Source organism: Lepidochelys kempii, chromosome 5 (genome assembly GCF_965140265.1).
Source record: "Lepidochelys kempii isolate rLepKem1 chromosome 5, rLepKem1.hap2, whole genome shotgun sequence".
Lineage (NCBI taxonomy): Eukaryota > Metazoa > Chordata > Testudines > Cheloniidae > Lepidochelys > Lepidochelys kempii.
The window spans coordinates 45,341,603-45,366,903 of NC_133260.1; the positions used below are offsets into that span (position 1 = coordinate 45,341,603).

Sequence of the window (25,301 nt, forward strand, 5' to 3'; positions counted from 1 at the left end):
ACATTTTAGCTTTACTGGTTGTAAAGAAAACTTTCCAAATGAATGATAGAGACCCAAGTCTGCAAACAGCCTGAATAATATCTTTAAAATAAATGTAAGCTTCCACATTTACCTATTGAGTAAAAAGAAAAGGAGTACTTGTGGCACCTTAGAGACTAACCAATTTATTTGAGCATAAGCTTTCGTGAGCTACAGCTCACTTCATCGGATGCATTCAGTGGAAAATACAGTGGGGAGATTTATATACATAGAGAACATGAAACAATGAGTGTTAACATACACACTGTAAAGAGAGTGATCACTTAAGGTATGTTAACACTCATTGTTTCATGTTCTCTATGTATATAAATCTCCCCACTGTATTTTCCACTGAATGCATCCGATGAAGTGAGCTGTAGCTCACGAAAGCTTATGCTCAAATAAATTGGTTAGTCTCTAAGGTGCCACAAGTACTCCTTTTCTTTTTGCGAATACAGACTAACACGGCTGTTACTCTGAAACCTACCTATTGAGTGTTATCTTTGAGCCCTTATAATGGCAATCTAAATGCCGATATTATTTCACTACTAATCATTTTAGCACAATGGTACAAACTATCTCCAGAAGGAACCACCATCTGCCCCCAAATAGCAATAAGTGAGGGGCAACATAACTGCGACTCCCCAATATTTATTTATGACCTCCAGGTTGAGGCCCCTGATTTAACAGAAATATCCAGCTGATGTGTTTAGCCTAAAATTCTAAACTCCTCCCATATGTTCCCAACTGCTAAGAATCCCAAATGTCATTTTCTACCTACCAAAGCCTCCAGCTACCCTTAACTTCTACAGTGCAGTTGTGTGTTCAATACAAATCTGCAACACTAAGAAAATTAAGAATTATGGGGCAACAAAATTACACTTTAATATTAAATTGAACACCATAGTGAATATTGTAGACTGTGTATTTAACGTAACAAAAATATTTTATTTTAAAATTTGAAGCTGTTGGAAAATCCAGGCTCCTTGCTACAGAATTAGGTTCAAGTTAACCATACAGAGTACAGGAAGACCTGGTCATAACCAGATGAAACAGAACTTCTTCAGGAACCTTCCAGGATAGCAAAAGTCCCTTGCCTGATCAAGATTAGGACTCATTTATTTTGAGCATCAACCACTACTTGGGCTGAGACAGAAAACCATTCACTGATTTAAACTATGCAGGGCAATTACATGACATTACTTGAACACTTCTGCTAAGCAAAACTGGCTGAAATTCAGGATTTCACAGATGAAGCAATCAGTCTCCAGGCCCCAGATCCTCAAAGAAATTTAGGCCTAAAACCGGGCCCAGGTGTTTAAAGCAGTGGTACCCTCAATAAGGGATAGCTGTTGAGTGGTAAGCTAGTAACATGGTTACTCACACCTTGCTTCCTCACTCAGTAACAAAATCTGTCCTTATTTTTATTATTCTTAGAATTACCATAGAGCCTAGGAGCCCTAATCATAGATGAGGGCCCCATTGTGGCAGGCACTGTACAAATATGAACAAAAAGAGCTGCCCAAAAGACCTGACAATCTAAATATAAGCCAAGAGACAACAGAGGGATGGATGGATGCAGTGCTGTAGCAATGTCAGTCCCAGGATATTGGAGACAAGGTGGGTGAGGTAACATCTTTTATTGGACCACCTTCTGTTGGTGAGAGAGACAAGCTTTTGAGCTTACACAGAGCTCTTCTTCAGGTCTGGGAAACCTATTCAGAATGTCACAACTAAATACAAGGTGGAACAGATTGTTTAACGTTAAGTAATTAACACATTTTTTCAAGGGACCATTCTAACTACTTCACCTTCGTTGATGGCAAGTAAGTCACAGGAAAACATTTTTCTTTATCAGTTAACATGCTTTCTGACTTAAAGTCTTGTGTATACTACACAGTGCACTTATTTAACTAAATGAGGTCTTTAAAAATTCACTGTAGTTAAACAAGTTTAACCCTTGCTTAAATCAGTGTAGCTTGCACTGGTAAGATACTGACTTAAGCTAAATCAATACAAGGAAGAGTCAGACCAATTTAAGCATGTCTACTTTAGGGTTTAACTAGAGTAACTTTTAAATTGATTTAGTTAAACTGGTGCATTTTCTAATATAGAAAAGGCCTTAGTTGCCAGACTTCCAACCAGCAGATACCTTTTGCAGATGAACCTGGGTAAAGTATCCTCTCAGTAGTGTAGCAAGATAACATAGGTTTACAAGATTCTTACAGTTCTGTAAGGTCTAACTGATGAGAGAAAGGAACAAGAAAAGCTGAGTCAGATGAAAGAGTGAGACAAAATTGATATTATGGTTGCCACCTGCCTGAAAAAGAAGAATATCCTGCAGGAATTCTCGTCTGCATGGGGGTTGCCTAATCACAAAAAGTGCTGCTGTGCAGGAGCACAAACACGATTGCATTGAGGGGGCATTTTTGTTTGCTATTGTGGTTGTTCAAGAAGGAGGACTGATTAAAGAGAGAGATGGACAGGCAGAAACAGGATGAAAGCGGGGGGAAAAAAAGCTCTAGTTTCCTCTAAGGGAAAGAAAAGCACAACATCACAGACTTTAAGGTCAGAAGGGACCATTGTGATCATCAATTCTAGTCTGACCTCCTGCACGTTGCAGTCCAAAGAACCTCACCTACCCTTTAATAGACCCATAACCTCTGGCTGAGTTACTGAATCCTCAATCATGATTTAAAAAGACTTCAAGTTACAGAGAATCCACCATTTATTCTAGTTTAAACCTGCAAGTGACCCATGCCCCATGCTGCGGAAGAAGATGAAAACCCCCCAGGGTCTCTGCCAATCTAACCCAGTGAATTAGACCCCAAATATGGTAATTAGTTAGACCCAGAGCATGTCGACAACACCTACAAGCCAGAAACCTGGGAAAGATTTGCCTGTAGTAACTCAGAGCCCTCTCCATCTACTGTCCCATTACTGGCCGTTGGTGACGTTGCTATCAGTCACAGATCAGCTACATGCCATTGAGGGCAGTCTCATCATAACATCCCTCCACAAACTTATCAAGCGCAGTCTTGAAGTCAGTTAGGTTTTTTGCCCCCATTGCTCTGTTTGGAAGGCTGTTCCAGAACTTCACTCCTCTGATTGTTAGAAATATTCATCCAATTTCAAGCCTAAATTTGTTGATGGCCAGTTTATATCCATTTGTTCTTGTGTCTGCATTGGTGCTTAACTTAAAAAACTCCTTTTCCACCCTGGAAATAAATACCCTGGTATTTATCCCTCTGATGTATTTATAAAGAGCAATCATATCTCCCCACAGCCTTCTTTCGGTTAAGCTAAACAAGCCCACCTCTTTGAGTCTCCTCTCATAAGGTAGGTTTTTCCATTACTGGGATAATCTTGGAGCCCTTCTCTGCACCTGTTCCAGTTTGAATTCATCTTTCTTAAACCAGAATTTCACACAGTATTCCAGATGAGGTCACACCAGTACCTTGCACAGTGGTACTAACATTTCCCTGTCTCTACTGAAAATGCCTCGCCTGATGCATCCTAGGACTGCATTAGCCTTTTCCACAGCTGCATCACATTGGCGGGTCATAGTCATCCTGTGATCAACCAATACACCCAGATCTTTCTCCTCCTCTGTCAGTCCCAACTGATACATACCCAGCTTATAGCAAAAATGCTTCTTGTTAGTCCCTACATGCATGACCTTGCACTTCGCTCTATTAAATTTTATCCCATTTCTATTACTCCAGTTTATAAGGGAATCCAGATCTTCTTGTATGATATTCCAGTCCTCCTCTATATTGGCAATACCTCCCCACTTGTGTCATCTGCACATTTTATTAGCACATTTCCACTTTCTGTGCCAAGTACCATAATAAAAATGTTAAATAAGATTGGTCCTAAGACTGATCCCTGAGGTACTCCACTAGTAACCTCCCTCCAGCCTGACAATTCACCTTTCAGTATGGCCCATTGTAGTCTCCCTTTAACCAGTTTCTTATCCACCTTTCAATTTTCATACTAATCCCCAACTACTCCAATATAATAAAAAATTTCCCATGTGGAACCTTATCAAATGCCTTAGTGAAATCCAGGTAGATTAGAACTACTTCATTGCTATTGTCTAAAAAATCAGTTATCTTCTAAAAGAAGGAGAGCAGGTTGGTCTTGCACAATCTACCTTTTGTAAAACCATGTTGCATTTTATCCCAATTACCATTAACATCTATGCCTTTAACTACTTTCTCTTTCAAAATTTGTTCCAAGACCTTGCATATAACTAGGGTCAAACTAAGAGGCCTGTAGTTTCTCAGATACTTTTTTTAAAAGAGGGGGGAAAAGTGAACTATTAAAATTCAACTTCGATTTCAAATAACCTTTATGTGAAAAAAATAAGACAGTGGAAAATGGTTACCTTTCTGTGCTTTGGCTGTTATTTCGAAGTACTTAACAGTAAGATCCTGAATAGAAAGGACAGCCATGTGGGCTTTCCGCTGCCAATCTGCATCTTCTTTTTGTAGGCTCTCAATTCTCCTGGGACCTAGGTAATCATTCTCTATGGAGATCTGAAAATAAATCAGTCCATCATTAACATCAACAAATTAAATTCTGTCAATGGCAGCTAGTTGCAGTCAACCTGGGTGAATAGAAATGATTTTTTTTTAAATGGGGAAAAAAAAAACTTTAAATGCTCATTTATGCTGAAAAAGAACAAGTCTAGGGCCTCACTAACATTCTTACTGTGAGAACAGAAACTCAAAACAACAAATTAGTAAACGAATAGCCCATACTACGTTGCAACCAAAGCCACCTTCGACAAGTCAAAATAGCTTAAATGCTTCAACCAATGAAGGTTTGCAGTCTGAAGTCAATGCAAGTTGTACTCTGAGGTAGAACTAGGCACAATTTTTCAGCAAATTACTTATTTGTCAAAAATTGCAGCTTCCGTTGATCCTGAACGGTTAGAAAATGTGTGTAGAGTTCACAAAAGTGTCTACCAAACCAAAAGAAAAAGAAAAAGGAAGAAAAGGAAAAAAAAGACATTTTAGTAAATGTTGAAACAAAACATTCTGTTTCAACCCATTTCAAGACAATTTTGTTTAGATTTTTTGTATTTTGACAAAAGCCAAGGAGAACTATTTTAAAAAATGCTTTGAAGGAGGGGTTTTGAGGGGGAGGAGGCCTAGCTTATAACCTTTAGCTCACTGATTAAAGTACTCTAGGATGTGGGTTCAATTCCCCCCTTATGCCTGACACAAAGAATAGGTTAATTGACTTGCCAAGCTCCCAAAGTCTTTGGCCAAGCCAGAAATTAAATCCAATTTCGCAGTCCAGTACTCTATACATTAACTATTCTTCCTCCCTAGCTGACTCTTCCACCAGTAGCAAGTTCAAACTGGAACAGGTACAGAGAAGGGCTACTAGGATGATCCGAGGAATGGAAAACTTGTCTTATGAAAGGAGACTCAAGGAGCTTGGCTTGTTTAGCCTAACTAAAAGAAGGTTGAGAGGAGATATGATTGCTCTCTATAAATATATCAGAGAGATAAATATCAGAGAGGAAGAGGAATTATTTAAGCTCAGTACCAATGTGGACACAAGAACAAATGGATATAAACTGGCCACCAGGAAGTTTAGACTTGAAATTAGACAAAGGTTTCTAACCGTCAGAGGAGTGAAGTTTTGGAATAGCCTTCCAAGGGAAGCTGTGGGGGCAAAAGATCTATCTGGCTTTAAGATTAAACTTGATAAGTTTATGGAGGAGATGGTATGATGGGATAACATGGTTTTGGTAATTAACTGATCTTTAAATATTCATGGTAAATAGGCCTAATGGCCTGTGATGGGATGTTAGATGGGGTGGGATCTGAGTTACCCAGGAAAGAATTTTCTGTAGTATCTGGCTGGTTAATCTTGCCCATATGCTCAGGGTTTAGCTGATCGCCATATTTGGGGTCAAGAAGGAATTTTCCTCCAGGGCAGATTGGAAGAGGCCCTAGAGGTTTTTCGCCTTCCTCTGTAGCATGGGGCATGGATAACTTGCTGGAGGATTCTCTGCTCCTTGAAGTCTTTAAACCACAATTTGAGGACTTCAATAGCTCAGACATAGGTGAGGTTTTTCACATGAGTGGGTGGGTGAGATTCTGTGGCCTGCGTTGTGCAGGAGGTCAGACTAGATGATCATAATGGTCCCTTCGGACCTTAGTATCTATGAATCTATGAGTTTCTACAGGACAAATAAAGTCTTTATTTACACAAGTTTGCCTTTATATTGCTGCCATTGCACTCAGTGGGCTTGTAAACAATTCTGTTCATGTACAAGAATGGAATACATTTACTCTTCCTCAAACATTCTGGCTCTGAAGTGCTATGAGGAGTAAAAAGCAAAACAAATTTTGCACATCAATTCTGAATATACCCTGGGAGCAGAATATATGGAGTAATATCATGCCAATTTCGCATAGCCTCTTTTCATATTAAAAAGGCATTTTACATTAAACCTGATTTTTCTGGAAGGGGTCTGAGATTAACATTTTATTCTAAAAGTTGGAGAATTAATCCCAGAGAAGAAACAAGTCAGCAAGGCACTTATTACTGAATGTTAACACTCTGGAGTGACAGATTTGATTGATGGTGTCTTTCCCTTTTAAGGAAGTTGCAACTTATTGAGAACCTATGCTTCCTGGCTCAATCAATTTTTTCAAGTGAGTCACCAAACAGCTTGCTGCCTCTGACAGCCTAATGTATCAGTAGAGTGGAACTGAAATAATTACCCTACAAATTTATCCTAATTGTGAGCTCAAGAGTGAAAAGTGAAATAAAGTGTATAAAATGTCACAATAACCTATCAACAAAAAATGTTGATCGGAAAAGGTGCAAAAGTGAGACTGAATTATTCCAAACAAAAAGGCCTATTGACATAACTCAAGGACTGTATTAAGATCATGCCTGGCAAATACAAAAAGTGAGAGTCAATAAACCATAATTGATGTGTTGGAAATCAGGCCTACTGGTAGACAAAATAATGCTAGAATGAACTACTATGCCCATTGCTCTCTTTTGTGGTCATCAAAAAGAAAAAGGGAAATTGGCAGAGCAGCAGCAAAGGGGGACAAATGCTGACTGAAAGAAGGTGAAGAAATGAGCTTCACCATCATGCTACTACCTCCCGCTGTCTCTTGGGATTAACATCGCTGGGCCTTTGTCTTCCTGATCCCAAGAGATGTCCTGACCAGAGCAGGCCAAGAGGGACCCAGATGATATTGCCACCTCTATCAGATTCAGCTAAATCCTGACCACCACCAGGAATGTGAGACTGTGTCTCTCTCTCACACACACACACACACACGCCCCTTTTTCCTTCCCCACCTTATTTCTTCTTTCCTATGCTTGCAAAGTGAGAATCAACACCAGAGGAAAAAAAGCTGCATTTTCTATCTTCTACAATGCCACAACAACACATAAACAATTGCATTTTTGATCAAAAGTACCCCCAAAAGGTATTAATTCTAATTCAATAAGATTTAACTTTATTTAACTTTATTTAATTCCATAAGGTCTGTTCAGGATATTGTCAGTCTGTAACAGCAGGTTCCTATTCCCTCCTAGGGCCAGATGGGATTGAACAAGGAAGACAGGGCCCTTGCACTGAAAAGTATGTCATTACTTCCCCAGGAAAGTCCTCACAGTTTGTTTTTGTTTTTAAGGTGTGCTGAGGAGGGAAGAGAAAGTGGGTGTGCTATGGGCACCATGATTTCAGAAATGGGACCTGCAACCGTGGCTTTTTCCTGAAATCTCATACTATATACATCTCCCTCAGCTAGGAATCTTCCCCCTCCCTTCCCTTGGTTTTTGAACTTTTCCAGCTTCTTTGCACAACCAGTCAATGCAATAAGGGCAAAATTGTGACAGGAAATAGACTCTGGCCAGGCCACACTACTGCCTGAAGTGGGAATTTGCTGTCCTGCTCATCTTCCCTCCACCAGCATTACCACGAGTTACCCAGGACTAGAGGGTAGAAAAGGATAAATAAGATGTGCCAACAGCTGTTAAGGTAATACGAAAGAATGAAAGCAAGTTGAGGGAGCAGAGTATATCTATGATACACGGCAGTATACTGAAGAAAAAAATATATAGTTTAATATGTAGGGGGTGTTTTGGACCAAAAGTTATCAAAGCTACTTCAGTGCATTCCTGCAACCAGAACACCATTCAGACCTGACATTGGCTTGGTTGATATATCAGCAAGTGAGACTGTATTTCAGCTCCATCCTCCCTCCAAAGACTATTATTAAAAACCTGTAGAACCAGCTGTAACATAACTATACTCCCAAAGATATTTCCAAAAATGTATTTACACACTCCCTATCCAGTCTAAATAAGTTATCTAAACTTTGAAACGAACTTGGGCTTTTACGCTTTAACTTCTTGAATGCTAAGATGGAACTGAACATTAATAAATCAAATTTTTCCCTTTAACTTCTCATACCTTATGGAGCTCTAAATTTGTTTGGGTTGTTTTGTTTGGTTGGTTTTTTTTTACAAGCACACAGAGTCCACATCTTCACTACAGTCCACAATAATGCTCAGATCCCTTTCCTGACTTGATACAGCTAACAAGATATTAGGATGAACAAATGGAAGTGTAGACTCACACAGAAGATATTATAACTCTACTGTATAATTAAATGTTGCACCATCATATGGACTCTGTATGCAGTAGTGGTCACCATCTCAAAAACGTGTTGTTGCGGAATTAAGTGAAGGGGAATCAGAGAAAGGGGAGAATGATTAGGGTATGAAAGAGCTCTCATGAAAAGTGAGAAGATTAGGACTGTTTATCTTGGAAATGGAGATGAAGAAGAAAGAACATAAAACTGTATATAAAATTATATTCAAAACACTACATTAAGAAAGTTAAACTTGCAAAGTCAAGTGCCCATAGATTAGGAACTGCCAGAATTAACGCTGTCCATGCAACTTAATTCTGTCCCCTTGTGTTTATGAATTATGATGCAGCAGTCTCTGTCTTTAGTGACATGATCATATACTATTTTTGCAACTGATTCATTCAGTGAATGTGCAGTTAATCAATATTCCTTTTTATCCTACTGATTCAAAGCATGCCCCCCAATCTTATTTAACATATACCATCCAAACCCTGTGCTGAATACAAAATTGTTAGTTTCCTGCTGGGCATTTCTATCATGCTCTCACCAAGTGTTTCACAAACCTTAATGAATTTATCTCCACAACATCCCTGTGAGAACAGGTGGTGGTATCCCCACGATGCCGAATTCCTTCGTAAAGTACTTTGAGATCTACTGAGGAAAAGTGCCACGTAAGACTCCAGTTCCAGTTGCAAGGGCTTAGGACTTCTGCAAATCTGGTCACACGTGTCTCACACTGGGCACCCATGAAATGAGGAACTCAATTAATGACGGTCTGTGAAAAGTTTGGTTTAAGTGACTTACCCAACATCACACAGGAACTCTGTGGCAGAAGCAAGGATAGAATCTAATTCTTCAGGGTGGCACTTAATTTCCTTAATCAGTAGACCATCCTTTCTTCCTACAATCCCATCTCATTCACTACACACCTTCCAACTTCTGCAACAAATGAAGCAGGATTCCTACAGACAGTCTCATTCACTACACAACCCTGATTGGTTCTCATCCTGTGCACTGAATAAGGCAAGGGTTTGGGGTGCAGGGGAGAGGAGGGATGGGGAAATAGATCATACAATAAAAGATCATCATAATGCGCACACACACAGGCCAAATTAAGGTTCCATCAGCAACATTTCAGATTCTGAAGAGTGTACTCTGGTGGTTAGACCATTAAGCCCGTGTGCCCCATAGCCTGTCTTTGTCCAACAGCTCTTCTATTTATTCCAACCCAGCTCCTGCCTCCTTGCTTCTTTTACAACCGCCCTTCCCACCCACCCCTACCCTGCCCCAAAACCAGTTTCAGTCACTTCTTCCTATCTGTTGACCCCATCCCATGGTTCCTGGCCAACCACAGTGTGATATTCTGTACCTCATGGGAACACCCTACACACCCATATTCATCCTTATAAAATGATTGTGTGGTATCCAATGTAAAGTTTGTCATGTCGGGTGTCTTCGGAAGGCTCATGATGCACTAAGCATTGTTGTTCTAGTGATTTTATAGTAATTGTTGTTACAGTAATGTTGTAGTAAAGTTATAGGTTATAATTCCATGTATACACTTATGAGGCTGAAAATGTGTCTTCATGGCTTAAAATAAGCCCAGGCAAAAACTCTCCAAGAGCAGAGAGGCAGATCACACCTCATCAGGACATGTATGGGACAAACCCAGCCCAGCCTCACAGGAACAAAGGACCTGGCCTAGGCAGCAACAAAAGGATCTGTTGGACTCTCGAGTGAGTCAACCTCCTTCCTTTGGTCAGTTTGCGACTGCGATGAGGTAATGCTCACGTGACTCTGAAGGGGGGGAAGGGGCAGAGCCAAGAGGGAAGAAAGAACATGATAAAAGGGATAGACGTTTGCCATGCTCTTCCTCTCTCTTCCACCTCCATCTACAGACATCACCACCAAGCGACTGAAGCACTGATCAAAGAGGAGAGCCTGGCTGAAGGGCAACCAGCCAGCCCGTGGTGAGAAGCATCTAAGTTTGTAAGGGCATTGAAAGTGTTAAGATCAGCTTAGAATGCGTTTTGCTTTTATTTCATTTGACCAAATCCAACTTGTTATGCTTTGACTTATAATCACTTAAAATCTATCTTTATAGTCAATATATCTGTTTGTTTATTCTACCAGAAGCAATGCATTTGGTTTGAAGCATGTCAGAGGCTCCCCTTAGGATAACAAGCCTCGTACATATCAATTTCTTTGTTAAATTGACAAATTCCTATAAGCTTCCAGCGTCCAGCAGGCATAACTGGACACTGCAAGATGGAGGTTCCTAGGGTTATGTCTGGGACCGGAGATATTGGCTAGTGTCATTCGGTTTCAAGTAGCTGGGAGCAGCTTACATGCCAGAGGCTGTGCGTGAACAGCCCAGGAATGGGGGTCTCACAGCAGAGCAGGGTAAGGCTGGCTCCCAGAGTCAAGGATTGGAGTGACCTAGCAGATCACCAGTCCAGATAACACCAGAGGGGAACGTCACACACACCCTCTGCTACTTCTCACCATCTCACGTCTGCACATTCCTTCTGCCACCAACACTTCTCACCCCTCTGCTTTCCAGTCAAGATGTTTCCTCCTCTTCCTCCACGCTGCCTGGACAACAGCAAGGGGAGCAATGAGAGCATAGGAGAGAGAGTGTCTCCCCTGCAAATGCTTCTCCATTCTGCTGGGAGCAGCCCCTGCAACCTTCTTCAGGAGCATACTCAGTGCAGGCAGGCTCCTTACAGCATGTGGCTGTCACACTAAGTCTTCACTCAGCAGGTGTAAATCAAGATTTTTCAAAGGCTCATAACTTAGGCAAAAGCACATTTCTAACACCAGGTCAACTCCCTGCCCAATTTCAAGTCCATACACCAAACCATAGAGGTGCTAACAGCTTCTAAATGAGACAATTGGAAGATTTTATTTTAACATGGGGGGAAAAGAACAAAGCAGCCCACAACTGATCTGGGAGCTCCTGGACATCGCCAGAGAAGCTGTAGCACTAGGGAGACGGTGGGGAGAATGAGAGAAGGAAAGGGTTACTTACTGTGCCTGTGGTTCTTCAAGATGTGATACAGACATGTATTTCAGGTAGGTGTGTGTGTGCTCAAGAGCTGGAGACTTTTGTCTAGCAGTACCCATACAGAGGCAGTGCTCACACCTCATGCCTAGAGCCCCTCTCCTGGCTTTTTGAGGTGGTGCTACACTGACTTCCCTCAGTTCCCTCACAACAAACGTCCAGGGAAAGCCTCTGATGCAGAGGGGACGGAGGGTGGGTCATGGAATACGTCTGCATTATATATTGAAGAACCACAGTTACAGTAAGTAACCTGTCATAAACATAAAGCTAAGGCATAAAATCCCTCCTTTACCTGTAAAGGGTTAATCAGTTCCATTAACCTAGTTGGCAAGTGACCAGAAGGACCAATGGAGAAAGAAGATACTTTGTTTTTGTAAACAAGAGACTTAGGTTTTTGTTTGTCTCCGGAGACAAAGAGAGAGACCAAGCAAGTAATCCAGCTCCTACTGAATGATACATCTAAAAGTATAGAAATAGTAAGTAATAGCAAGGAAATGCGTTACAGTATCTTTTGTTTTAGCTTGTGAATTTTCCCTATGCTAAGAGGAAGGTTTATTCCTGTTTTTTTGTAATTTTAAAGTTTTGCCTAGAGGTGAATCGTCTGTGTTTTAAATCCTATTACCCTGTAAAATTATCTTCCATCCTGATTTTACAGAGGTGTTTATTTTACTTTTTTTCCCCTTTATAATAAAAGTTCTGCTTTTAAGAATCTGATTGGGGTTTTCAGTGTCCCAAAAACCCAAGAGTCTGGTCTGTGCTCACCTTGTTTACTCTCAAGCCTCCCCAGGGGCTTGGGGGGATATTTTTGGGAAACAGGAACTCCAAGTGGTCCTTTTCCGAAATCTTTGTCTAACTCAGTTGGTGGTGGCTTGTGCCTTGGGGAAGTTTTTAACCTAAGCTGGTAGAGATAAGCTTAGGGGGTCTTTCATACGGGTCCCCACATTTATACCCTAGAGTTCGGAGTGGGGAGAGAACCCTGACATAACCATTGTTTCTTCTTCTAGCAGATGTAGACATGTATTCCAAGCTGTGTTACTAGCAAGCAGTACCCCCATTCAGAGGCAGGACTGGGAGTCTACCTGAGCAAAGACTGCAGGACTGCTCTTCCCACATTAGCATCCATTCCAAAAGAAGCGGTGATCGAAAATGGTCCATAAATGTATGCACAGGCGACCATGTGGCCAACCTACAAACATCCAATATGGAAATATCATTGAGGAATGCCACTGACATTGCCTGTGCTCTCATCAGATATGTTCCGAACTGCTGAGAGGCGCCTGGAAGTGGTCAGTCGGCAGGAACGCCCTCAATTTTGTGGAATCTAACAGGGTCCCAATGAACTCTATTTGCTGAGTGGGGGCCAAGGTCAACATCACGGTATTTAGAACAAGTCCCAAACAGTCAAGTGATCATAGTGTGGTTTCAACATGGGTGAGAACCTCCTCCCTAGAGCTGCCCTTCAGAAACCAGTTGTCGGGGTAGGGAAGATATGGATCCCCTTCCTCTTGAGGTAGGCCATGACCACTGCCATTCATCTGGTGAAGCAGGAAGCAGGAGAGAGGCCGGATGGGAGAATCGTGTACTCAAAGTGGCAGACTCCTACCACAAAGCAAAGATACTTCCTGTGACTTGGCAGAAAGGCCACATGGAAGTAGGTATCTTGAAGGTCCAGAGCAGTGAATCAGTCATAGGTGCCGACTCCATTGCTGCTCCACTCCTGGAGCACCCAGGGAAAAAAAATTAGTGGATGCTGAGCACTCACCGGCAGCCTCCCACCCGCTGGCAGCCCCACTGATCAATTCCTCCCGCTCCCTCTCAGCACTGCCCACCCACTGTGAATCAGCTGTTCCGCTGCTTGCCGGAGGCACTGGGAGGGAGGAGGAGAGTGGAGATGGGGCGCACTCAGGGGAGAGGGCGGAACAGGGCAGGAAGAGACAGGATGGAGATGAAGCATGGGGGGCTTGGGGCGGAGCAGGAGTTGAGCACCCCTGGTGCCTGGAGACCAGCCATGAACCAGTCAGTCACTCTTAGACAAAGTAGGGAGGATAACAGAAAGAGTGACCATGCTGAACTCACATATTAGATGAATTTGTTGAGTCCACAGAGTTCGAGGGTGGGTCTCATCCCACCCTTGGATTTCGATGACATCAGGAAAAAACAGGAGTAGAACCTGTAACTGTGGTGTTCTTGTGGAACCTCCTCCATTGCTCCCAATGCTAGAAGAGCAGTATCTTCTGAGAGGGGTCCTGAAGGAGGACTGGGAGAAGGGTGGGGAGGAGGCATTGAGAGGAACTGGATGGCATAGCCAAATCTGACAGTACCTAGAACCCAGCCACCAGACGTCATCATTGAGATCCAGGCATCATAAAAATGAGCCAGCCTGTCTCCAAAGGAACAGGGGGACAACAAAGGAGGGGAAAAAACTGGAACAGTGCTCTAGATCAGTGAATCAAAATGGGTGCTTAGCAGGCACCGAAAGAAGGTGGGCAGTGCAACCGGGCCCAGAGCTCGAGTGCTTCCTCTTGAGAGACCTGTATCTCTTCCTGGGGTAGTCTCATTATCTCAGTGGGGAGAAGGGGGAAGGACTGCACAAAGAAGTGATGTAGCCTATAGGGCTGCTGTTGCTGTGCCCTGTAATGGCTTCTACTCACACAGAGTGTATACACCCCCAGAGATCTGATGGTAGCCCTTGAATCCTTAAAGGAACACAAGGTTCCATCAGTCTTTTCCAAAAACAAGGTCCTGCCATCGAACAGCAAGTACTCAATAGCTAGCTGGATACCCAGTGCAATCCCCAAGTTTTGGAGCCAGAAAGCCCTCCTTATAACTGCCAAGGCCACAGTCCTGGCCAAAGTGTCCATCATATCCACAGTGGATTGCAAAGATGTTTTTGTCACCAAGCAGCCCGCAGGAACAAACACCCAAAATTCATTTCAAGAAGCCTTGGACAACTGCTCCTCAAATTTGGCAATAGCTGACCACTTGAGGAAGGCAGTATTTGGCCAGCAGGGCTTGTTAGTTCGTGATCCTCATCTGCAGTGATGATTAGGTGGATATCTTCCTGCCAAGAAGATGATCTAGGTGTTTCAAGTCTCTATCCTTGAGGGAGGACTTCACTCTGCCCTGCTGACCCCTGTCGTTCACCGCCATGACCACCAGGGAGTTTGGGGCCCGATGGAAATAAAACCCTTTGAATCCTTGTACTGGCACAAAATAGTGCTTCTCCAAGCACTTGGCCACCAGAGGTATCGAGGCCAATGTAACCCAAAGAGCCCTCATAGGCTCAAGGAGCACCTCATTAACGGAGGGCCACTCTCCCAGGGTCAGAGGTTTGGAGAATATCCACAAGTGTATGGGTATTCTCCCAAAAAAACTCCTCCTGAATACCTAGGGACGAGGCCACTAAACCTAACAGGTCCTGGTATGCCCTGAGGTCCGCTGGGATGAAAGGGGAGTACGAACCGGGCAACACCACATCATTCAGGGATGAGGACAAGGACTACAGGGAGATCCTGCTCCACATGAGGAAACACTGGTGGCTCCACAGGAAGGGGGAACTGCAGGCATCTGGACTTGAAGCTGGTCTGCAGCCACCAATGCCGCACTAGCAGAGGATCTCATTCTTGAATTTGATGACAAGCAAGACCTCCAGGAGTGAGGGGATTCCCACTGGGCCCAAAGGGCAATTAGTACGTGTAAGGTATTGGTAGCCAGTAGGTGCTGGGCCAGGGGCCTTCATCCTGACCTCATGGCACAAGCCAACCTTGGTAGCTGTATTGGTCCACTGGTGACCTCCAGACTCTCTCAGGTGAAGTGGAGCGAGAGGATAAGGAGCCCAACTCTGAAGCATAGGAGTCCTGGGATCTAGGAAACATCAGAGGGGCGACTTCAGAAGGAGCCAACAGACGATCCTACTTATCCATAGCCCAGAACGAGGTCAGAATCGGTGCCACCGGCATAGTCAGAAACAATGGTACTAAAAAGGTCAGTGCCGCTAGCAAGGTCAGTCCCAGTGCAAACAATGATACCGGAGTGCCTGTGTGCCTCAAGGTTGAGGGCAGCAACAGACTCCACGGCAATGACTCTGTGGCAATGATTGTGTTAGTGCCGAAGGAGGGCCCAGTACCAAAGAACACTGTACTGTCCCTAGTACTCTGCTCATATCAACCCTTGTAGGGGTACTTTGTGGTGTGGTGACAAGATTTCAGCGGCACACTCCAACAGGGGAGCCACTGCGGGTGCCAGCCTTGCAAAGTCTTAGACCAGCGGTGAGGATGGGACCAAAAGGCAGAGTAGGTCCACCACCGCTTGATACGCTGACACCACTGACACCGTCGGTACCGGCATTGTTCCCATCGGTACTGGACTCAACAGATGCCCAGTGACCAGAACCAGAGGTCGACAATACAGGGTGTCTGCCATCCCCAACCTATGCTGAGGGAGGCGCGCGCACCACCCCACGCATCAGAGCTGGCACCATGCCAGGCTGCGCTCTTCTTAGAGAAAGCGGGAGTTGCTTCACGACCTGCAGGACTCCTAATTGGTCTTATATGATCTCTTCTTTGGTGCTGAGGAGAGAAAACAACTCCTGCACCTCTTCTGAGAGGTCCCTGACCCAGAATAGGAGGCAGCAGCGCCTTCCAAGCTGGAGGGTGATATGCAATCCAAGGAGAGCTTCAGTACTGGGTGAGGCCTCATGGCCTGGGTCAAGCAGGTAATACTTAAAGCAAAAGTCTTGCACAACCTGAGTCTTCTTCTTGAATCATCTGCAGATCAAACAGCGCTCCTTAAGGTGGGCTTCGCTGAGACAGAGCAAGCACCACATGTGGGGGGTCACAGTTAGGAATCGCCACTCCACACAAAGGGCAATTCTTGAACTCTGTGAGGGCATCACCGGGGAACACTACCACTATACTACTTCCTATAATTTTTAAATAACGCTACTAACTAGCTACCTATTAACTATATACAGTAAAAAACTATGCTAAGATAAACCACACAGAACTCCAACTCCAGCCAATAGGTGATGAGAAGGAACTGAGGGGGATCAGGGCGGCACTACCTCATATAGCCAGATGAGGGGCTACAGGCATGAGCACCATCCCTCTATGGGTACTGTTAAGCAAAAGTCTCCAGCTCCAGCACACAGGGCATGCACATACCTACTTGGCATACACATCTGCATCTACTCGAAGAAGAATTCAGCTAGTTCCCCTGCCCCAAAACCCAGCACATCATCCCAGTGCCCCAAGGCCAGCTTCATTCAGGGAACCAGGCTAGGCTCCCTGCCCCCATAAACACTCTTCCCCTGTTCTTGCAAACTCACCACCTAGCCCTAACAGCTCATTCCCTCACTCCCTCTCATGGTAACATATGCAGCTGGAGCTTCTCCCAACATCCAAGAGCATGTGTGGTCAGGTTTCCCACAACCACCTACAGAATCCAGCAGCCCATTGCCCCCACTGGAGCAGAAACTCCACTCAACTCACCAGGCATTGGGGGAAGAATCAAGAGACAGATCAGATCTTCCTGCCAACCATCCCTTAGCCCTAGCCTAGAACATAGTGCCTGACAGCTCATTCCCCCACTATGGGATGACAGACTTCTCTTACTACTAACTAACAGTTTGTCCTGTAGCTTGAGTGGTAGAAGTCAACGCTGAAGGTTCAGGGTTCAAATCCTGAAGTTGATGCATGATAAGGGGTTGTTACAGTTGTAAAAACAAGTTCTATTGTGTACTTTTTCCTGCCTTCAGGAAATCTAGGAAACTTCATTAAAAAACCCTTCGTTAAGAGAATGTTATTTAGGATAGAAAGCTAAACACTTAAACATTAGGAAGTTCAAGATTTACGGTTGCCTGCACAGACTTAATTTGCTATCTGATATCATCTTTAATTACATAAATATATTATTTAAATAGTACACACAAATATACTGTAAAGGTACTGACAAAGAAACCTAGGTATTATAATGTCACTCCACCCAGGCGTACTCACAGGCCTATAAAATAATGTAGTGTTTATTACAAACCTTTAATGACCTGTTTTTTCCTCCCCCTCACATTTAAACATTAAGACCTCAAAATCCTTAATACATAGGGAAACTAAATAAACACACAGGAAGTTGAAGCTGTTAACATCAGTTCATCCCTTATTTACCTTCCATGGTCCTACTTCAGAGTTGTGCATTTTTCCTGGAAAAGACAAATCACTAGAACTGCTGCTCAGGATGACTATAATTTCATTGACTGTTGCGTGAAAAACCCAGAACTCAGGCATTAGCAGATAAAATTTTCACTTCATCTTTAAAATGTATTTCAACTTAATTCTATACATAAGTTGTTAGTCATTCGGAATCTTGAAAACGGGGAGGGAAGGGTTTAAAGATGACAGAGTGCTTTATGATGCTCTACGGGCCTTTTGTAGATGAAAATGACTGGGTTAATATTTAAATAGCATCAGTTTACATTGCCCATACAGGTTTTATTTCGACGTATACATATACGCACAATTTTGAACACATACTTGAGACAGATAAGAGAGAACATTTCAACATTTTATTCCAATAAGGCTGGCAATTAAAAAACCCAAATAATTGGGATTCCATTTTGAGAGCTTACTTTTGCATAGGTCATCAAGAAAGCATAAGAACCAGGTACTTATAGCATTAGACAACTGGAAAGATGAGCAAAAGCAGCCAATAGGCTGAAGAGCAAGTATTCAACTACCTGTGGCCAAATGGAATAAGGAGATAAAACTATATCCACTTAAGAGTTTCACCCGCTTATACCCGGTCCAAATTTTGTCCGGAATGTTTTATACACAAGCAACTTACTACAGTAAAGGTCAGCCAGTTTCTTATAGAGCGTGTAAGAATAAGATTGTTTGTTCTTCCGTCTCTTGAATGTAAGACCGCTGCTTGGTAATCTACACTTGTGAATCTGTTCTAAATCACCGATTACTAAAGAAAGATTTCAAACAATACGCCCTAATAAAGGGAAGACAATTAAACTGATGAAAATGGTCTTTGGTGCAAAGTGAGTTTGAACTGAATAAGCAATTGCTGCACAGTATCTGTCAACACCACCATCCGGGAGGACAAATTTTGATTTCCAATATTCCATGCAGAGTTCATGTGAGTTAACAAAAATCAGAATTAAGCATGATGTACACAAGATTTGCACAAGGTCATACAATAGTGTGATTGTATATTACCGTAGTACAGTTCATCAATAAAGCTGTCACAAAGAGCAGGTACATATGACCTTTTATTAAAAGTAATTAATTTGGAGCCAGACTTGACAAACATTTCATAGTCTACCCCATACCACAGTGCCCCACAGCAGCAGTAGGGGAGCAGCCTCTGCAGATACTGCCATAGCAAAAGCCCCTGACTAGCATCATGTAAGTTTCTCACTGCTGCTGTGGAAGAAATAGCAGCAACAGAAGCATAAAAGCAACTTACTCCATTCAGTCAAGAAATTCAGATAAACTCTGGATTGCAAAATTCCTGTAATACCATAACAAAAACTTTTGTCCCTTTTCTGGCTTCCCCTTATCTTTCCCTAACGCTTAAGTCACTTTTCCTTGTCCTCAATACCCTGCACAATTTTATTTCAAACACAAACTCTGCCCAACACCTTTCATCCCTCCCTTGCCCCTTCACTCTATCCTGGTCACACAATGTGCCCCTCTCTGTATGTTCCTTCTCACTTAATGTGCCTTTTTCTATATACAGCAGAACCCCGTTTATCTGACCCTCCATTAACCAGCTCTGTGTGTTAACCAGACTATCAGCACACTGAGGAGGGCGATCTCTCCTGTGGCCACTAGATGACACTGCAGCATTGCACTTTCCCATTCTCTGGTTTATCTGGATTTCTGATTATCCCATCTGGCCCCATCCCAATTAGATCAGATAAACAGAGTTTTGCTGTATCTTCCTATATTCCTCATTGCCTCAGTCCTTTATATCACCACCTTCTCTTCATTCAAATCCCAGCTCAGCAGATCCCTTCATCCCAAAAAGCTTATGAACTCTAAATTTACGTTTGTAAAGCATTTTAGGATCCTTCGGGTAAAGAAAAGAATATAAAAAGTAGGGCAGTCAATTAATCACAGTTAACTCACACGATTAACTCAAAAAAATTAATTGCAACTAAAAAAAATTGTAATTAATTGCGGTTTTAATTGCATTACTAAACAATAGACTACCAATTCAAATTTATTAAATATTTTGGGTGTTTTTCTACATTTTCATATATATTGTATTCTGTGTTGTAATTGAAATCAAAGTGTACATTATAAATAAAAGAAACAGTACCGTAGTGCAAACTCTGTCGTGAAAGGGCAACTTACAAATGTAGATTTTATTTTTTTGTTATATAACTGCACTCAAAAACAAAACAATGTAAAACTTTAGAGTCTACAAGTCCACTCAGTCCTATTTCGTGTTCAGCCAATTGCTAAGACAAATAAGTTTGTTTTCATTTACAGGAGATATGCTGCCCTCTTCTTATTTACGTCACCAGAAAATGAGAGCAGGCATTTGCATGGCACTTTTGTAACTGGTGTCGCAAGATATTTACATGCCAGATGCGCTAAAGATTCGTATGTCCCTTCAGGTTTCAACCACCATTCCAGGGGATATGCGTCCATGCTGATGATGGGCTCTGCTCAATAACAATCCAAAGCAGTGCGGACTGACACATGTTCATTTTCATTATCCGAGTCAGATGCCACAAACAGAAGGTTGATTTTCTTTTTGGTGGTTTGGGTTCTGTAGTTTCTGCATCGGAGTGTTGCTCATTTAAAACTTCTGAAAGCATGCTCCACACCTCGTCCCTCTCAAATTTTGGAAGGGACTTCAGATTCTTAAATCTTGGGTCGAATGCTGTAGCTACCTTTAGAAATCTCACACTGGTACCTTCTTTGTGTTTTGTCAAATCTGCAGTGAAAGTGTTTTTAAAATGAACACGTGCTGGGTCATCATCCAAAACTGCTATAAACATGAAATATATGGCAGAATGCAGGTAAAACAGAACAGGGGACATACAATTCTCCCCCAAGGAGTTCAGTCACAAATTTAGTTAACGTATTTTTTTTTTTTTAAACAAGCGTCCTCAGCATGGAAGCATGTCCTCTGGAATGTGGCCATGGCATGAAGGGACAGCATAGAAATATTTAGCTTATCTGTCATGTAAATACCTTGCAATGCCGGCTACAGAAGTGCCATGCAAATGTCTGTTCTCACTTTCTGGTGGGATGAGCAGTTGCAGGAAAAATTGTGCTCAGTCTCTGCAGAATTTGCTCAGTCACTCTGTGGAGATGGTACATGCACCAGCAATTCCAGATAGGTGCTGTGAAGAGACGGAGCATGACCAGTGCAGACGGAATCACTAAAGAATTGAGCTGCACAACTCTAAAGTTTCTACTGAGCATGTGTGAAATAATATTTTTCCCAAGGCTTAAAATGTCGCCAGAGTTTCACACCAACAGAAAAATTTACATCCCTGACACTAGGGCAACCTCCCAGCCAAATTTCAACCCCTTGCTCCAAAGCATTGGGGCACTAGATTTTCCCAATGCAAAATCTGAAAGATTAAAGGCAAAACATTTTTTTCCTAGTCTCATTCCCTGAAAGAGCTCAACTGTTTTATCTGAAACTTTTTTTAAAATAAATTTAGCTCAAGGCAGAACTCCCAACACAGAAGGATTCAGCCTGAATAGTTTAAATTTAAAAAGCTATAAGCAACTGAAAACAGGGTCTTTTAATGGACAGTGTGGGGCAACCATAATTGCCAGTGTCACTAGCTGTACCACCTGTAGTTACACCTGATATCCTGATAAAAATATGATTTTTAAATTGTTTTAAACTTTAACATTTATTTAAAACTATTCTGTAGGCATGCTTGACTGCAGAAGCTGGGTTTCATGCAAGCTTACTTTATTAGTTTTCCTCTTTCATCCATTTTCTTTAGACAAACTGCTGTAGTACTTGTACTGTGTGCCCACAGCTCCTATTGGCATTCAGATGTTGAGTGTTCTACTGAGCCTGAGAAGGAGCTCCAAGAAGCTATAGCAACCCAGTGGAGTTTTATTTCACTTCTAAGCCTTCTAGAACTCCATATGCTGTGAGAGTTAGTATAAATAACTTTGTTGCCAACAAGTTTAATTTATAAACCAAGTCTTCTACTCTAGCTACCAAGATGAACACAATTTGTCATCACAGATACAAGTACTGCTTTCTTTCTACCAATGAAAGTAAAACAAGAGATGGCATCTTTCCCTCTCACAAGTCCAGCTGACCAACTTGCACACTCAAAGTTTTCCAAATTAGGAAAAGATCTTAACATACATACATTCACCTCATTAGACTCAACTATGTACCACCCAAGTTCTCCAATCCAGTAGTCACTGGGAGGGGAGGGGGGGTCGTCACTCTCCAAAATAATCTCACTAAATAATTAAACAGTAACAGATTTTAGAAAGCACATTTAGCTTTTTTACACATTAGTCAATACTTCCAGTAAGCCATAACACAGTAAACGTCACATACTAAATAAGAACTTAAACGTGGAATTAAAATGGTCACAAGCACATAAAATTAAACAAAATGATGACTAGCTGCATGCATTAGGTACAGGCTTAAGACAACAACAGCTTACTCTTCAATGTACTCACAATTCTGATTGAGCATAAAGGAAGAAACTGGTACTGTTTAGTTGAAAAGCTTGCAGTGCAGGTTGCAAGGGAAAAAATTATCTGTCTAGGTACTTTTTATGACTCTACTCACTGTAGTGTTTTAGCACTCCCCCAAATGAGAAAAAAAAAATCTTTCCCTACCCATCCTCTCTTTACTGCTTGTAGGAATACCTTGAAAGGTAATAAGTATGTGTGGATGTGGGAGAAGTTGTGGGGGGAGGGAAAGAAGTGGAGACCTAGAAATGTACTGCTCTAAAGATATTTTAATACAGACAGAAGGTTCTCAAGCAACAACAGATTTTAAAACATGAAATTCCACATTCAGGTGTAACAGGCGTGGTGTCAACCTACACTGCTATTTTATATACAAATAGAAATCATAGCTTATCTCTTGATAAACGTTTGTACCTTGATCTGCTGTCTTCTGAGCATTGCAAGTTCCCTCATATCTCGGAATGGCTGTAGTAGATATTGGTACAGTTCTGTGGTAGCTTCAGCAAGACTACTGTAGGCTTCATCTTCCATTTGATATAGTTCAAGCAGCTCTACCATGCTTTCTGTATTCTTGTGTTTTTCTAACAGCTATATAAAAAGAGAAAAGAAATATTACTTCAAAATTTCCTGCTAACAAATTTGATCCCCCCGACTCCTCCCAAAAAAATCCACTTAGACATGAAAAGTTCCATGGCACAGCTTACCATACTAAGGAAGGAACTAAGCCAGTCAAGTCTGAACAGCCCTTTGATTACTGAACATCCAGAGTTGAGGTTATCACTGCTTTCCAAGAGTTTCCTGAAACACAATGGCACTGGAGACATAGCCATAAGTGGAGCTAGGAGGATGAAGTCTGATTTACTTTTCACCAGTTATGCCATTTACTTATTGCATTTCACTCCATTTAGACAAAAAAAAAAAAAAAAGAGAGCAGTCAGGTTTTGATTTTTCTAGTTGTTATTTTTTAATACCACAAAGATGAGAGATGCATCACAGAAGACACAAGACAAGTGCATTATCACAAAGGACTTACAATCTAAGTCCTGGCCTTTCGAGCTGCTCCACATACGGGGACCTCAGGGGCCCAAAGAGCCCTGATGAAGTCACTGCAGTTCCACACAGGTGAAAGGGTTTGCCTGTGTGGCGCAGCTTGCAGGACAGTGGCCTACATTTCTAGTCTATTTTACTTTCTGGTTCATGTGCTTTAGCACGTTTTATTATCTAGGTTACAAATGAAGCAAACAATGTCTTACGAGTTTAAGGCCAGAAGGGACCACTAGCTCATCTAGTCCAAACACCTGTGTATCACAGGCCACCCGCACCACTCAGCATACACACGCTAAACCCAACTGAAATGAGACCAAAGTATTGCTGCCCATTGGAGATGAGACTACTATATGCAAAGAACAGGGGGAACCAAGATACACAAACACCCAACTCCCCCTCAGTGACAGGGAAATGATTGAGAGATACCCAGAAGATCCTGGCAAGTGACCTACACTTCCATGCTGCAGAGGAAGGTGAAATAAAATCCAAGGTATCCCCAAACAGTTTTCATTAGAATTAAAAAAAGTTGTGGATGTATTGTAAACTTTGTACAAGTCCTAAATTTGAGGCCTAAATCAACCTAAAACTGTTTCCTCAAGAAAGTGACCACTTGTACAATCTTCTCTTAAAATACTGTCTGTACATAATCCTAGTCAGTCAGATAAAACAGAAACTTTCACAAATTTGTTACGTTAAATTTTTATCTCATATGCCTGCTTTGAGACCATTTCGTGTACATGCCTTGGCAGGTCAGGCCATACAACTTAACTCATTTGCCCATATCTAGAAAGCCACTTACTGATTAGCTAAAGCTAATGATTAAAATAAATAAATAAATAAACAAAAACCAACCAACCACACCAATTCCCCTACCCTTTACCTGGGATGTCTCCAAGTATCTACACAAAAAGCAGATTATCCTATTAGCCTTATTATCAGCCACAGAAAAAAAATCAAAGCTCATTTTTGTGTTACTGCTTCAAAAGCTTATACTCTGCTTATATCACACATTACATTTTTTCTGACCCATACATACAAAATTATTTTAACTTCCCCTTAAACTAAGTCATATCTTCTAGTTTTGTTTTGTTTTTTTATAGTTTTAAAATGAAACCCCCAAACTATAAGCATGCCAAGTATACCTTAAACCAAGTTGTGGTGTCAGGAACTGTTACCATGTCTCTGATCCAGTAAGTGACGTCTTAACTCCAACAGCATGGACATTCCTGACAGTGTAGTCCCTAAAGAAAAGCCACCCCCTCCCTCAACTCCTTTCCGTCTCATTCTTTACTCATTTCCTCAGTTCTGCCAATGCCATTCTTTCACCTCTAACTTGCCCCAAATTTTCTATTGCCTGCCACTTTTTTAAAAAGTCCTCCCATAGTCTTGGCACAGCAATCTTCCCTCTGTCAGAGAACTAAAGAAAGCAGCCTTATTTCTTGTTGTACTTATGCTGGGCACTACTTTAAATGTCTCCACCTTTTAAGATTCTAGAATGTCAATCCCACAGGAAGGAAGGAAGAGTAACTTTAATTCTTTCATTGTTTCTGGAAGAATCATAAGCAGTCTTACATCAAGAACTCAACAGCATGAATGTAACTTTTACTAATTATTCTATACTGTAGTTTATTATTATTTCAAGGCATATCTAAGTGCTCTGTGATATTCTGGGAAGCACACAGTAATCCTGCAGAAGGAAGTTTTGGTGGATAAATGCTAAGTGAAGGGCTGAGACTCAAATTTATAGAACTTTAAATTTGTCTTTTCTTTTTGAATGCTGAAAGTATAGGTACGTATATAATAGCTGTATATGAAATCAAAGTTAGAGTG

General features: G+C 41.9%; 1 protein-coding gene across 2 annotated transcripts in view; it reads right to left on the reverse strand.

The window, feature by feature from the left end:
* Nucleotides 1-25,301, reverse strand: part of JMY (junction mediating and regulatory protein, p53 cofactor) — a 131,782-nt gene that overhangs the window by 74,539 nt on the left and 31,942 nt on the right. For both annotated transcript variants that reach the window (XM_073344135.1, XM_073344133.1), the window contains exons 2-3: nucleotides 22,839-23,012; nucleotides 4,409-4,559 (exon numbers count right to left, since the gene is read on the reverse strand). In XM_073344135.1, coding sequence (XP_073200236.1) covers nucleotides 4,409-4,559; nucleotides 22,839-23,012 — 325 coding nt within the window. The remainder of the gene's footprint in view (nucleotides 1-4,408; nucleotides 4,560-22,838; nucleotides 23,013-25,301) is intronic.